We start from the raw sequence: 16,478 nt of genomic DNA on the forward strand, positions 1-16,478 counted from the left end.
CGGGACCTAGGCCTCTCTGGGCGGGGCTTGGGCCCCCGGGATCAGCAGGGGTGCGCCGACCTTCAGGCCCACGGAGGCAGCGGCTCCACCTTGAGCCAGATGCCGTTCTCCGTGCGCAGAATGAGCTCGGGCTTCCGCCGCACCTTGCGCGTTCGGTCCACACTCAGGCGGAAGCGCAGCAGCGTCAGCGCCACGACCACGCGCATCTCGGCCATGGCGAAGCTTTGTCCGATGCAGTTCCTGGTGGAAGGAGGACAGGGGGCTCAGACTCAGCCGCTGTGTGAGCGGGGTCCCCGGGATGGGGTGAAATGACTTCCCCCTCGGAGCCTCAGTGTTTCCCGGGTAGCTCAGACAGTAAATAATCTGCCTGCAATGCTGGAGATCTGGGTTCGATCCCTGGGTTAGGAAGTTCCCTTGGAGGAGGGCATAGCAACCCGCTCCAGTATTCTTGCCTGGAGAATCCCATGGACAGAGGAGCCTGGCGCGCTACAGTGCATGGGGTCACAGAGAGTTGGACATGACTAAACGACTAACATACACTGGGAGCTTCAACTCACGGACAAAGGCATCATAGAGCCATTAAGAGCACATGAGCCCAGAACCCAGGGCTTGGCATAGAGTAGATATCTGATACCCTGGATGATATAGTAGGGTCTGATTTGGGGGCTTCCTGATGTATTGAGGGCACAAAAAGGGTACCAGGTTGGTGGACAGGACACCCCCAATGGTTTCTGCCCGTAACAGGCACATCCCTGACCTTCCACTGGCCTTGATGTTCCTCCTACACTTCACTTGGATTGGGGGAAATAAAAGTTACCTGGGTCCTGCAGAAAAGGGCACATAAGCCAATGGGGAGCGCTGCTGTGGGTTGTCTGGATCAAAGCGATAGGGATTGTACACCTAGGCAGAAGTAGATTGGGGGGGAGTTAAGGGGGCCTGGTTCTGGCCGTCCCAGCATGGTTCCCTCCCTCAACCTCTGGGGGCCAGACCAACTGGACCAAGAGGTTCAGCCACACCCGCCTCCTTTCCATTTCCACCACAGGACCTTTGCACTGGCAGTTTCCTCCACATGGGACACAGTTTTCCCTGCTCCTCACACTTTAAAGTGTGAACATTTTCAGTTTTAGCTCACCCATCTCTTCTTTGGTATGGACTATCCTCACTGTGTGAGCTAAACTGCTCTCCCCCAACCCAGGTCAGTTTTTGTTTCCCTTGTGTATGTATCACAGTTCAAAATGATCTTATTTATTTGCTTATTTTCTTCCTCCTCACTTCACTGTCTGCTCTGTGAGAGCAAAGACAGAGTGCCCCAGAGGGCCCTCAGTGCCCTGTACACAGTAGATGCTCAATAAAGATTTGTTGAGGTTTCCCTGGCAGTCTTGGACTCCAAAATTATTGCAGATGGTGACTGTAGCCTTGAGATTAAAAGATGCTTGCTCCTTAGAAGAAAAGCTATGACCAACCTAGACTGCACATCAAAAAGCAGAGACATTACTTTGCCAACAAAGGTCCATCTAGTCAAAGTTATGGTTTTTCCAGTAGTCATGTATGGATGTGAGAGCTGGACAATAAAGAAAGCTGAGCACTGAAGAATTGATGCTTTTGAACTGTGGTGTTGGAGGAAACTCTTGAGAGTCCCTTGGACTGCAAGGAGATCCAACCAGTCAATCCTAAAGGAAATCAATCCTGAATATTCATTGGAAGGACCGATGCTAAAGCTCCAATACTTTGGCCACCTGATGCAAAGAGCTGACTCATTAGAAAAGACCCCAATGCTGAGAAAGATTGAAGGCAGGAGGAGAAGGGGACGACAGAGGATGAGATGGATGGATGGCATCACCAATTTGATAGACATGAGTTTGAATAAGCTCCAGGAGCTGGTGATGGACAGGGAAGCCTGGTGTGCTGCAGCCCACGGGGTCGCAAAGAGTCAGACACAACTGAGTGACTGAACTGAACTGAACCCTGGCGGTCCAGCAGTTAGGACTCTGCGCTTCCACTGCAGGGAGCGTGGGTTCAATCCCTGATCAGGAAACTAAAAGCCCACATGCCACACAGTGCAGTCAAAAAGTAAAAAAAAAAAAAAAGAAATTGTAGATATAATAAATTAACAGTGAATGGGTGAATAAATGGGGCGGGGGGAAGTACTCAAGCCCTGCACTCAGCCCTACCATCTGGCTCCTTGGGGAGGAGAAGAGGGGAGGCCTTGCTGACCAAGGTCTTAGGAGGAAGAAGATGAGAGAAGGGAGGGTTGGGGCAGGAGCTCACCTTGGAGTCCGGCCACACTACAGGGTTATAGTGGGTTCCATAGATGCTAACCAGGCAGATGATTCCTGTGGGGAGGGGAAGGGTGAGTGGGGTCATTGGAAATGAGGGAAACCAGGACCTCCTCTGGAGACCTACCCCTCCCCCAGCTCTCTCCAGAGCCATGCAATTTCCACAAGCCATCTGCCACCCTTTCCTGCCCATCCTTCCTTAAAAACTTCTTCACCATCCACTGCCTTGCTTCTCCATTAGAGGTCCCCATAGCCTTCATCCTAGCTGTCATCCTGGCCACACAAGATCTTTCTCACTCACACATCTGACATTGCTCCTCCATAGCTCAAATACCTCCCATGGCTCCCTATTACCCCGAGGATCAAGTTCAAGTGCCTCAACCATGCATTCAAGTTCTTTCACTATCTGTACCCTGAGGCTGTGCTCCATAAACATGTTCTCTCTTTCATTTCCCAAGACTCACCTCTCATGTTCCCTCTTCCAGGCAGCTCTCCCTGCATTCCATGCCAGATACAGTCATCGCTCCTTATCTGGGGCTGCTCCAGTCCCCGTCCCTCCCTGTAGCCCATCCCTCACCCCATGTGACTGGGAACATCCGTGCCCTGCTGTATCTTCCCTAGACTGGGTGGTACTCAAGGCTTGGACCTGGGGATGAGGCTTCACTAGATGCCCAGCCTCACCCAGGACAGGACTTAGTCTCCAGGGGATATCTGGCAACAGAATGAAGCCTATCCTTCTCTACCTACACTCTCACAGGGCCCACCCCATCATACCTACTCCTTCCTTTCTGCTTAGATCCACCCACCTCTATCTCTCCAATACACACACACAACTGGATCTCCTCACCACCCCCAGAAGCAACAGGCTATAAATTGCCTACAAGGATAATGCACCTGGGGCAGGCATGGCCAGACCCCCGCAGGCAACAGGGAGCACAAAGGGGGCACCTTTGGGGATGATGCGTCCATCTGGGAGCTTGATGTCCTCCGTGCAGCGGCGGGAAATCAGGGTCACAGGTGGGAACTGGCGGAGGCTCTCCTTGATGCACATAGTGGTGAAGGGCAGTTGGGTCAGGTCGTCCCTGGGGAATGCGGAACAGTGGGTGACTAGAGGCCTGGCCATGGTGCCACCGCCTCCCCTGAGACACACACACATGTGCATAGGCTATGAGGAGCAACTGCAGAAAACCAGTCCAGGATTTCAGACTTCACCCAACTTCAGGCATTTGCAGTTATGTCCTACACACACCTCTAATCCTCAACAGATAAAATATCTGCTCCCTGACCAATCAGAGCAGCCCTGGCTGGATGTCTTTGAGCCCAGCATTAATTCTCTAACTGACGAATTGTGTGGAGGTCAGGGGGCACCCCGGGGATGTGCCAGGACAAACAGAGAGACCTGGAGTAGCTGCGATTTACCAGCCTGAATGGATCAACTTCAGTATTTATAAACCCACACATCATCTCCTTTTACTATATTAATTTTTTTCCTTTGGACTTCAGGGCCCAACATTAGATTAATTATAACTGTTCCTGATTAGGTTGTTTTCTCTACACTAACAGGCTATCTTTCAAAGAAATTTTGTGCTGCTACCACAAAGGGCAAATGGCATCCCTGGTATAAAGAGATCCATAAATATAAACACCACTGAGACAACAGAAGAGAGGTATTGAGTTCTGGCTAGATACCACCTCCTGCCTGTTCTCAGAGCCTGAGGCATCTTCTCCCTTCCTTAACAAGACAGATGAGCAAGGATTAGTAAGGTGTAGGATGGTATCAACGTAAGAGGGCATCAACGTAAGATGGCATCAACTGAAAGTGTCTCCCTGAGGTCATAATCCAAATGACTGATAATGAACCAAAAAGAGCTTTCTAGTTGTTTGATGCTGCATAATGCTGTGTTTTCTTTTCTTTTTCTTTTTTAATGCTGTGTTTTCTTTGTATCACCCAGAATCAGCTCCACACAGCACACATCTGAAGTAAGCTGGATTATTATTCCTGATTCTTACACTTCCCCACTACAGTGGAATTATGCACCAGGCCCTTTACCATGCGATTCTGAGTACCTTTGGCTCGGATGGATGGAGTATATGTCACACCCCACTCATGCTGGGATCAGCCCAGTGATAAGCTTTAGCTAATAGAATGTTACAATGCAAGCAGAGGTTTTTAACTGTGTGATTCTTTGTGCTTCTGGAGTCTGCCTTGAGAGGACCGTGTCCAGTATGGCTGCTGGTCCAAGGAGAATGAGGAGACATATAGGACAGATCTGAATTCAAACCTCAGCTTGGAAACAAACCTATTCAACTCAGTGAAGCTCAGCAGTAATAAGAGAAATATGTAGATGAGAGCAAAAAAATATGTGCAGACAACAAATAAATGCCTGCTGCAAACCACTGAGCTTGGGAACTGTTTGTTACACAGCATTATTGCAACCATTGCTGACTAAGACACTCCCAACTAAGAATTCCTGCACTATGAAGAATGCCTATGCATTACTGTCATCCCCACTTTACAGTTGAAGAAACTTAAATTCAAGGAGTTTAAGTGACTTGTCTAAGGTTAGACAGACAGTAAGTGGTAGAGAGATTAATACTCAAGGCTCTAAACTCAACCTGCCCCCAACATCCCCGGGACCCGAGACTGACCACTCCAGTTCCTCCAGCTCCCGGCCTTTCATGACTTCCTGGATCTCTTCTCGGCACTTCTCCTGGTACTCTGGATACTTGGCCAAGTTGAACAGTACCCAGGATAGCCCACTAGATGTTGTGTCATGACCTGTAGGCAGATGAGGAGCCTAAATGGAGGCTGCCTGAAGGTAAGAGACGCTGTCCTCAGACAATGGGGCCCTTTCCCATCCTTCCCTAGCCTCACCCCACATCCTCACCCTCAAACATGAAGGTGTCTGCCTCAGCTCGGATGTCCTCATCTGAGAGTTCCTTTCCATCTTCATCCTGGAATGGGCAATAGACTGCTCAGCTCATTTTGTCTCACCTCCCACAAACTAGGAGTTCTTCCAAAGTTAAGACACCCACTTCAGGACTTCCTTGGTTGCCCAGTGGTTAAGAATATGCCTGCCAATGCAGGTGTCACGGGTTCAATCCCTGGTCCCGGAAGATCCCACATGCCGGGGAGCAACTCAGCCATGTACCATAACTACTGAGCCCACATGCCTAGAGCCCATATGCCTAGAGCCCATGCTCTGCAACAAGAGAAGCCACCACAATGAGAAGCCTACACACCAAAACGAAGAGGAACCTCCAGCTGCTGCAACTCGAGAAACCCTGAGCAGCAACAAAGACCCAGCACAGCCAAAAATCAACAAATAAAATGTTTAAAGAGATCTCACATGCTGCAACTAAGACCCAGCGCAGCCAAATAAATAAATAAGTAAATAAATGAATATATTTTTTTTAAAGACACCCACCTCTTTCTCTTAAGTCAAGCTGCAAGGGAAAGGATTCCAGGCAGGTGTGTGTGTGTTAGCCACTCAGTCATGTCTTGACTCTTTGCCACCCCATGGACTGTAGTCTGCCAGGCTCCTCTGTCCATGGAATTCTCCAAGCAAAAATACTGGAGTGGGTTGCCATTCCCTTCTCCAGGGTATCTTCCTGAACCAGGGATTGTACCCAGGTCTTCTGCATTGCAGGCGGATTCCTTACCATCTGACCATCAGGGAAGCCCAAGCAGAAAGAGATATGCAACTTGTCCAACAAAGAGGGAAAGAGAGCCATAAGTGAGAGGAAGAAGGGAGTTTGCGTTTCTTCGGCAGTTCCCATCACCAAGCATCCTGCCGGAGGCCTGACAAAATCTCACGATCAGATCTTATGATCATCATGTTGTAAATGAGGAAACTGAGGCTCAGAGGGAAGACTAAGGTCAAATATCCATGAAGTGGTAGAGCTAAAACTAGCATCCAGGACCGTCTGAATCCAAAAGCCAGGCGCTGCTCAGAAACTCCACAGAAGCATCACAAACAGGTGACCACCTATCTCTGCAAGTGTCCCATTTCTCCAAGGTCTTTGTTAATGCCAAGGGCCGAATTGTGTCCCTCCCCACCCCCACTCCAGAACCCATGAGTTAAAATCCTAACTGCAAAATGTAACCTTATCTGGAGATAAGGCTTTTGCAGAGGTAATTAAGTTACAATGAGGTCATCAGTGTGGGCCTTAATCCAGTGTGACTGGTGTCCTTATAAGAAGAAGAGCTGAGGACAGACACATACAGAGGAGAGATCATGTGAAGACACAGGTAAAGACAGCCAGCTACAAGCCAAGGAGACAGGCCTCAGAAGAAACCAACCCTGCCATGACCGTGATCTCAGAGTTCTAACCTCCAGACTGAGAAGGCTGCCTTCTACCATTTAACCTCCCAATGTTGGGACTTCCTGGTGGTCCATTGGATATGCATCTACCTGCCAGTTAGGGGACAATTCAATCCCTGTTCCTGGAAGATCCCACATGCTAAGCCACCGCAAGGAGAAGCCTGTGCATGGCAATGAAGAGTAGCCCCTACTCACCACAGAGAAAGCCTGCACACAGCAACAAAGATCAGCCAAAAAAATAAATAAAATAACACTTTAAATACTATAAGTAAATAAATAAACCACCCAGTGTCAGTGGTGCTTTTTTTATGGCAAATCTGTGCTCAGTTGCTCAGTCATGTCTGACTCTTTGCAACCCTATGGACTGTAGCCCACCACTCCTCTGTCCATGGAATTTTCCAGGCAAGAATACTGGAGAGAGTAGTTATTCCTTTCTCCAAGGGATCTTCCCAACCCAGGGATCAAACCTGCAGCTCTTGCGTCTCCTGCACTGGCAGGCAGATTCTTTACCTCTGCACCACCTGGGAAACCCCATTGCAGATGTAGCAAATGAATACAGTCTCACGTGTCCTACATCTGCTTACATTCTAGATCCACATTGTATGTGTGTGCACTCGGTCACGCCCGACTCTTTGCGACCCCATGGACTGTAGCCCACCAGGTTCCTCTGTCCATGGGACATCCCAGGCAAGAATACTGGAGTGAGGTGCCATTTCCTTCTCCAGGGGATCTTCCTGACTCAGGAATCGATCCTGTGTCTCTTGCATCTCCTGCACTGCAGGCAGATGTTTTACCACTAACACCACCTGAGATCCACCTTAGTTTGGATTTTCCACAGTTATGGCAACTCAAGAGGAAACTGTCCCAAGCAAGAGCCCACCCTCCAGGGTCCCCATCTCACCTTGGCCAGAAGCAGCACGTCAATGAAGTCCAACATCTTGCCCTGCCTGGCCTGAAACCAGGCCTCAGCCCCCTGCTGGCGTAGCGCCCGCCGCCGCTCCTGGATGACCTCTGTGGTGAAGCTGTGCACGATGTCGCAGGCCTGCCGGAAGCGCCGCCCATCAGCCGTGCGGTAGTAGATGAAATCGAGGTAGTGATGCACGCGGTACTGGCGCCGGACCACCAGGGCACTCAGCTCAATGATGGCCGAGATGTAATCACTCATCTTCCTGCCAGGGAGAAAAAGGGACCTGAGCATAGGCCCTCAGACAAGCTCCCTCTCTCAATGGGCAGGTGACGGAGTTGTTGTTCAGTTGCTAAATTGTGTCCGACTTTTTGTGACCCCTTGGGCTCATCTGTCCATGAGATTCTCCAGGCAAGAGTACTGGAGTGGGTTGCCATTTCCTTCTCTGGGAGATCTTCACAACTCAGGGATCGAACCCAAGTCTCCTGCATTGGCAGACAGGTTCTTTACCACTGAGTCACCTGGGAAGCTCCCAGGTGACAAAGAGCAGCCCTGAATTAATTTTATTTTCTTATTTCCTTGTTTGTTTGTTTGTTTGCTTGCACTAGGTCTTAAGTGCTGCATGCAGACTTTGTCTAACTGTGACAAGCAGGGAGCTACTCTTCATTGAAGTGCACAGGCTTCTCACTGTAGTGGCTTCTCTTGTTGCAGAGAACAGGCTCTAGGTCCACCAGCTCAGTAGTTGTAGCACAGAGGCTTTGCTGCTCCAAGGCCTGTGGGGCTCTTAATTTCCAGACCAGAGATTGAACCCCTGCATTGACAGGTGGACTCTTAACCTCTGGACCACCAGGAAAGTTCATTTCCTTGTATTCTGGATGTCCTTCCATCTGGAGCCTCACTGACTGGACAGATACCACGCCTCCCAGGACTAGCTGTTTCTTAGAGGCAGCAAATGACTCAACCAGGAGCATGCCTTTCTTTTGCAAACCAACCAATCCAGAGTCCATACTTCAAACATTATTGGGCTGAACCAATATACCCCTACCTTAATTATCCCAGGGCCAGGCACTGGATAACTTGGGGCACCTCTCTGCCCCAGAGCCAGGTTAAATTATTCAAACTATCCAACCCTAGGACTTCCCTGATGGTTCAGTGGTTAAGAACTTGCCTGCCAATGCAGGGGACACAGGTCGGATCCCTGGCCCAGGAACTAAGATCCTACATGCCTCAGGGCAACTAAGGGCCTGTGCCACAACCCCTGAAGCCTGCTGTCTAGAGCCTGTGAGCTGCAACAAGAAAACACACCTCAATGAGAAGCCCACACACCGCAGCAACTCAGAAGAGAGTGGCTTCTGCTCACGGCAACTAAAGCAAGCCCACATGCAGTAACCAAGAGCCCACATCAAAGACTCGTCTCACCGATAAACAAACTTTTTAAAAAACTTAGAAAAAAAAAAAAACTACCCAGTCCTAAGCCTGCATACCCTGCCTTTCCCATTCCTTCCCATAGAAGGCCCCCTGACAATGTTTCTGCATGCTCCCTCCTGGTGCTTCTCGGGGTAGCCTTGTGTCTTGTGGCACACCACCACCCCCCTCTTGGAAATGGTAAGTAACAAACTATCTTTTCAATGGCAATTGCTTCCTCATCTGTAGTCCTCACCATAACCTGAATAAAACTAAATTCTAGGCACATTTTAAAACAGGCCCAAAGAGAGATGAGGACTTCCATATAAATGAAGCATCACTAAAATTAAATGTCTACAATCCACAGTGTGGGAGAAAATGTTTGCAAATCATGTATCTGATGAGGAGCTTATATCTAAAATATGCAGAGCACTCTTAAAAAGTCACTAATAAGGACTTCCCTGTGGTCCCATTGCTAAGACTCTGCCCTCCCATAGCAGGAGGCTCAGGTTTGATTTCTGGTTGGGGAACTGGCTCCCACATGCCATGACTAAGAGTTCACATGTCACGACTAAAAGGTTCTGCATGCCACCACGAAGACCAAAGATCCTGTGTGCTGTGACTTAGACCTGGCACAGCCAAATAGATAAATAAAAACTCAGTAATAAAAAAGACAAATAACCCAACTTTAAAATGGGCAAGGAGTATGAAAAGACATTTCTCCAAAGAAGACATACAGCTGGCCCATAAGCACATGAAAAGATGCTTAAGAGTATTAGCCATTATTGTTGTTTTTAGTTGATAAGTTGTGTCTGACTCTTTGTGACCCTGTGGACTGCAGCACGCCAGGCTTCACTGTCTCCTGGAGTTTGCTCAGATTCATGTCCATTGAGTTGGTGATGCTATCTAACCATTAGGGAAATTAACCATCATCCATTCAGTTCAGTTCAGTTCATTTGCTCAGTTGTGTCCAGCTCTTTGCGACACCATGAACCGCAGCACGCCAGGCCTCCCTGTCCATCACCAGCTCCCAGAGTCCACCCAAACCCATGTCCATCGAGTCGGTGATGCCATCCAACCACCTCATCCTCTGTCGTCCCCTTCTCCTCCTGCCCTCAATCTTTCCCAGCATTAGCGTCCTTTCAAATGAGTCAGCTCTTCGCATCAGGTGGCCAAAGTATTGGAGTTTCAGCCTCAGCATCAGTCCTTCCAATGAACACCCAAGACTGATCTCCTTTAGGATGGACTGGTTGGATCTCCTTGCAGTCCAGGGGACTCTCAAGAGTCTTCTCCAACACATTATCCATTAGGGAAATGCAAATAAAAACTACAATGAAATACCACTTAACCCCAACTCAGATGGCAATAATTAAAAAGATAGATAATAACAAGTGTTGCTGAGGGCGTAGAGAGACTGGAGCCTGCACATGCTGCTGGTAGGAATGTAAAATGCCACAACCAATTTTGGGGAAAAGTTAGGCAGTTCCAAAAAAGATTAAACAAAGAATTATCATAAAGACCAGTAATTCTGTGATTAGGTATGTACCCAAGAGAATTTAAAATATTCACACAGAAACTTGTACACAAATATTTATAGCAGCATTGTTCATAATAGCCCCAAAATGGAAATAACCCTAATGTCTTTCAACAGATGCTTGGATAAGCAAAACGCGGTGTTATAGGGTACTGCCATTTAACTGCTCAGTCATATCTGACTCTTTGCAACCCCATGGACTACACCCTGCCAGGCTTCTCTGTCCTTGGGATTTTCCAGGCAAGAATATTAGAGGGGGTTGCCATTTCCTTCTCCAGAGGATCTTCCTGACCCAGGAATCGAACCCACATCTTCTGTATTTCCTGCACTGAAGATGGATTGTTTACCGCTGAGCCACATTATATGGTAAATGGAATGTTATTCAACAATTTTTAAAATTAATTATTGATAATTCAACTACAACATGGGTGAATCTGGAAACAATATATTGACTGAAAGAAACCAGACATGAAATTATGTGTCTACATGAATTTTATGAAAATCTACATGAAATTTCCATAAAAGACAAATCTACAGAGACATAGAGAAGATTAGTAATTGCCTATGTCTGGAGGGCAGTGGGAAGTGGGGGATGAAAGAATAATACAATGATACAGGGTTTCTTCTCAGTGAAAATATTCTAAAATCAATTATGGTGATGGGTGCACAATTCTGTGAGTAGACTAAAAGCCATTGGTTGTATAATTTAAACGGGTAAATTGTATGGTCTATCAACTACCTCTCAGTAGAGCTGTTATTTTGAAAAAAAAAAAAAGAAAAACTAAATTGCAAAGGGCAGAGCTGCCAAGAGCTGTCCTCAGTTCTTAAGCGTGCTTGTTGTTTTCATGCATTTATCACCAACTGCCGCTTTCTTGTTTATTTGTTCATGGTTACTGCCCCTCTTCCCACTAAAATGTAAGTTTCTTGTCTGTGTTGTTGACCACTGTGTTCTGCTCTAGAGCTGGGCCATAGCAGGCACTCAATATATATTTTTTGGATCAAGTAATGAATTAATTATGAAGGCCATCTCCACCTTACCTAACTGAAACAATACCACTACAAGGCCCAGAGTAACAGAGTCAGCAGCTTGTTGTTGAGGACCTACTATGTGCTTTAAACTTGACAGTCATTATGTCCCTTATTCCTTACATCCCCACTTGGACTAGAAGCTCCAAGGAACTGAGAGTTAGTGCTCATCACCATATCCCCCATAGCTAGCATAGTGCCAGGCACGTAGTAGGGGGCACAACAAACATTTGGTGAATGAATGAATGAACCAGGGCAATAGTCATTTTACTTATTCACTCAACAAATATCCACTCATCATCTACTGGGTGCCAGGGCAGTGCTACATCATTTTAACCTTTAAGCATCTCTCAGGTCAGGGACTGTCATTCTTATTTTACAAACAGAAAACTGAGGCTCAGAAAGTGTGGGGAGGGACTCTTTCCAAAGACTGCATACTTTTCATGGAAGAATGAATGAAACTTAGCACTCACTGAGCATCTACTGTGTGCCAAGCCATTGACTCATATTATCTCATTTAATTCCCCTACAATGACTATGAGGACCAAATGGAGATGTGCATTTTGGGGATAAGGAAGCAGGCTCAGAGAGGTGATGTTAGTTTCCCAGAACCACACAGCTTGTCATTGGCAGAGCACCAACAGCCTAGGAATGCCTAAAAAGCTAAGAGTTCTCTTTCTCCTCTCGTCACCTTGCCCCCGCAGCAGCTGGCTCTCTGTTCCCTAGGGAGGCCATACTCACTCCTGGCAGTTGCTATTGTAGCTGAAGACACATTTCTGAAGACTGTCCAGGGTCATGAGGCTGACATGCTCAAACATGTCAAGGGAGACCTCCGTGCCCTCTGCCAGACGCCGCCATTTAGCCTGGAAGACAAAGACACGTGACAAATGGTCATGGAGACCACAGCCTTTCAGCCCGGCTGATAATAACCCAGTTGCAAGCTCACCACAAGCCCACTTCATAAGTAAAGGAAGTGAGGGCTTCCCTGGTGGCTCAGTAGTAAAGAATCCACCTGCCGATGCAGGAGATGTGGGTTCAGTCTCCGGTCCAGGGAGATCCCACATGCCTCAGAGAAGCTAAGCCTGTGCACCACATCTATTGAGCCTGTGCTCTAGAGACCAGGGCATGCAACGACTGAGCCCACATGCCACGATCACCGAAGCCCACAGAGCCTGTCCTCAGAAACAAGAGAAGCCCCCCCAATGAGGAGCCCACGCACTGCAACTAGAGAGTAGCCCCTGCTCTCCACACCCAGAGAAAAGCCCAATGAAGCAGCAAAGAAGATCCGACACAGTCAAAAATAAGGAAATAGTTTTTTGGGTTTTTTTTTTTTAAAAAAAGGAAGTAAGGCTTCCTGACATCTCATGACTTGTCCACGAGCTGGAGTCCGAACCAGCCCCACTTCCAGATACCCTCTTCCCAAGAAACCTTGGGACTCACATGCATGGTATCCGTGCACTGGTTGAAGATCTTCATGTAAGGCTTCAGGATGTCGAAGTGGAAGGCAGGTGTCAGCAGGCGGCGGTGCCGGCTCCACTTCTCACCTCGGCTGATCAGCAACCCATCCCCTACGCCCAGGAGATTGAGGCTAAGGACCTCCCCGGGAAACCTCAGGCCCCGCCTCCTCTTCCCCGAAGCCCCAGCTCCAGCCTACCCAGTCCCGCGCTCACCCAGCCAAGGTCTCAGGAAGCCATAGAAAAGGTCATCCTTGGGGGCAACAGCAGCTGTGGGGAGAAAAGAGGTGACGACGCCTCAAAACAAGGTTCTGACCCTTGACCTCTGCTTATGACCTGCTTGGGTCTCCACTCTGGGCTCTCACCTCCCACCTCACCCCTCCAGTCCAACCCTCCACACCAGCCCCAGGGAGATTCTTATAACACCCTGATCTAAACATGAGGACTGCCCCCACTCCCCCGCTCAAACACCTCCCATGGCTCCCTATTGCCCTCGTAAAACATTTCAAGCTCAGGCTAGCACTGAAGGCCTGGCCCCATCTGGCTGCCATATTCCTCTCCCTCTTATTCTTCAGCAAATGCCAAATAACCCCACATGCTGACCCTCACTTCCAAACCTTTGCCCAGACTGTGCACTCTCTCCAGAATGGCTTTCTTCACCTGATTCTTCCCCTAATTCACCCCTTCTTTTCTGCCAACTCAGCCCATCTGAATTATACCTCCTGTGCTCCCAGCCTCCAGCCTCTCCCTGTCCAGTCTGTCCTGCACCCTAGATCCAGGGGGATCTTAACTGACTCTAGATCTGACCATGTCCCTTCCTGCCCACACACCCATCAGTCTCAAACACAGTTGCTCAGCCCATTTTCAAAGCTCTGAATGACCTATCCCAGTCCACACCACTCTCAGAATACCTCTGCCCTCCACCTCAACCATCCCTTGCCCCACACACACTCCACTTGCTAACATCACAGAACTTTTCTCAGCTTCTTGAAAAACTATGTTCTGTCTTGGTTCTGAGTCTTTCCACCAGGCACCCTCTCTGCCTCAAAAACTCTTTCCTCATTCTTCCTGTCTCCACTTGGATGCCATTCCCTCTCCCATCAGTCACTCTGGTTTGTATCTATCAGTTACAAGTTCCTTGAGGGGAGGGACCTTGTTGATCACTAGCATATTGGGGCTAAATAAACTTTTATTGTATGAATGAATTAGCCAATCAAAGGACAAATGAATGAAAACTATCAGTGGTTGGACGGATGAATGGATGGATCATTGGATGGATGGGTGGATGGATGGATCATTGGATGGGTGGGTGAATGGATGGGTGGATGGATCATTGGATGGATGGGTGGATGGATGGGTGGATGGAGTGAGTGAATTCCCTTTCTATGTGCTGAATAGAATTGGGACAGAATGGGCAGGGTGCAGGAAGGAAGTACCTGAAATTCAAGTGATGTCACTTTTACCTGAGATATTACTCAGCCACCTACACACACACTCCCTAGGAATTGGCCAATTGTATGCACAACCACCTGTCCACTCATTCTCCCATTCAACACACCTCTTCCACCACCCTTTTGTGCCCAACCCATGATGAGCGATGCTGAGGACCCAGAGATGGCTCAGCTCCACGCCCTGCCTGGTGGAGCTCTGGGTGTGGTAGAAAAAGGAAGCAGAGGCATGCCATGTAATTAGCAAGCAGGTAGAATGTATGCCAAGAGCAGAGGGAGGCACAAAAAAGGGCTGCTAGAAGTCAAGGCAGACTTCTGGGAAGAGGCAGCTTTGGAGGGGGAGGTGGGCGTCTAGTCTCTCCTCTCTGGGCTCTGGACTCCAGGCTAGGCCCTTTAGGGCTCTTTCTGATACATGAACCTGTATAATGGCTGTCCTGCTCAAACACCTCCCATGGCTTCGTAACACCCTGAGGATAAAACACAAGTTCCTTCACTTTGTACACTGGTGCTCTGAGTCCAGCTCCTATCTCATTTCCTCCTTCTCCCCACACATCATCTTCACTGCAGACACCCCCAAGTCACCTGAGTTTCCCTGACACTTTCACACTTCTGCACATGGGACCCTCTACCTGGGACCTCTCATCAGGCAAACTCCTACGCATCCTTCAAAGCCCACTTTCACTGATGCCTCCTCCAGGAAACCTTCTCCAGCTCTTCTCCCCCCTGAACCTTTCTTCTGCCATCCTCAGATCCTTCCCCAAATCCAACCCTGACCAGTTGATGCCAGAGGGGCTGAGTCCAGTCTGCCTCTCCCATCACTTTTCCCTCACTTTTTTCAAGGAGATGGTAATGTCTACCCTGGAGGAGGTCATATAAGAAAAGCTCCCACAAGGTGCCCAGTAGGAAGCTGCATGTTACTGTAGTTGAGACTTCAGCCTCTGGGATGGCCAGGTTCAAATCCCAGGCCTACCACTGGCTGACTGTGTAAACTTGGGCAAGAAAATAGAGCAGTCCTGCCTGCCTCATGGCAATCCTACAAAAACTCAATGAATTAGCACTCCTGGCATTCACTAGGTGCTCATTAAATATTTCTGCATATAAATGAATTAACCAACTGTTGGCTACTTTTCATGGAGAAAGAAATGGCAACCCACTCCAATATTCTTGCCTGGGAAATCCCATGGACAGAGGAGCCTGATGGGCTACAGTCTATGGGGTCTTAAAGAGTTGGACATGACTGAAGCAATTTAGCATGCACGGCTATTTATACTGTGTGTGTGTGCTCAGTTGCTCAGTTATGTCCGACTCTTTGTAACTCCATGGACGTAGACCACCAGGCTCCTCTGTCCATGAGATTTCCCAGGCAAGAATACTAGAGTGGGTTGCCATTTTCTCCCTCAGGGTATTTTCCTGATCCAGGGTTTGAATCCATGTCTCCTGTGTCTCCTGCATTGGCAGGTGGATCCTTTACCATTCAGCCACCTGGGTTACTACTGTGACTATAATTATTGTTCAATGGTATCAAGAATTTGTGAGATGAAAAATCTCAGTCTCCAGCTCATAGGAGGACCCTAATAGGGGAAAATGAACACATAGAAACTATGAAAAACAGTCTGGTGGCTCCCTGAAAAGTTAAACATAGAATTCCCATAGGCATACCTATGTGCTCAGTTATGTCTGACTCTTTGAGGCCCCATGGTCTTTAACCCCCCGGGGCTCCTCTGCCCATGGGATTTCCAGACAAGAAGACTGGAATGGGTTGCCACTTCCTTCTTCAGGGGATCTCCCTGACCCAGGGATGAAACTCATGTCTCCTGTGTCTCCTGCACTGGCAGGTGGATTCTCCACTGAGCCACTTGGGCAGCCCCACATGATCCCACAATTCTACAGCTAGGTATCTGCCCAAGAGAAATGAAAACATAGGTCCAAAACTCATACACACATGTTCACAGCACCCTTATTCATAACAGTCAAAGGGCAGAAACAACCCAAATGTTTATCAGCAGATAAATGGATAAACAAATGTGGTATATTCATATATCCATAAAAGAAATATTACTCAGCCTTAAAAAAGGAATGAAGTCCTGGTCATTGCTACAGTATGGCT

General features: G+C 48.2%; 1 protein-coding gene across 1 annotated transcript in view; it reads right to left on the reverse strand.

Annotated features, from left to right (window-relative positions):
• Positions 1-10: 10 nt before the first annotated feature.
• Positions 11-16,478, reverse strand: part of CYP4F22 (cytochrome P450 family 4 subfamily F member 22) — a 37,164-nt gene continuing 20,696 nt past the window's right edge. Inside the window, exons 4-13 of the mRNA XM_065932029.1 lie at positions 13,140-13,193; positions 12,910-13,037; positions 12,211-12,332; positions 7,503-7,770; positions 5,165-5,231; positions 4,926-5,055; positions 3,225-3,358; positions 2,269-2,333; positions 818-900; positions 11-240 (exon numbers count right to left, since the gene is read on the reverse strand). Coding sequence (XP_065788101.1) covers positions 63-240; positions 818-900; positions 2,269-2,333; positions 3,225-3,358; positions 4,926-5,055; positions 5,165-5,231; positions 7,503-7,770; positions 12,211-12,332; positions 12,910-13,037; positions 13,140-13,193 — 1,229 coding nt within the window. The 3' untranslated portion in view covers positions 11-62. The remainder of the gene's footprint in view (positions 241-817; positions 901-2,268; positions 2,334-3,224; positions 3,359-4,925; positions 5,056-5,164; positions 5,232-7,502; positions 7,771-12,210; positions 12,333-12,909; positions 13,038-13,139; positions 13,194-16,478) is intronic.

Source organism: Muntiacus reevesi, chromosome 1, assembly GCF_963930625.1.
Source record: "Muntiacus reevesi chromosome 1, mMunRee1.1, whole genome shotgun sequence".
Taxonomy (NCBI): Eukaryota; Metazoa; Chordata; class Mammalia; order Artiodactyla; family Cervidae; genus Muntiacus; species Muntiacus reevesi.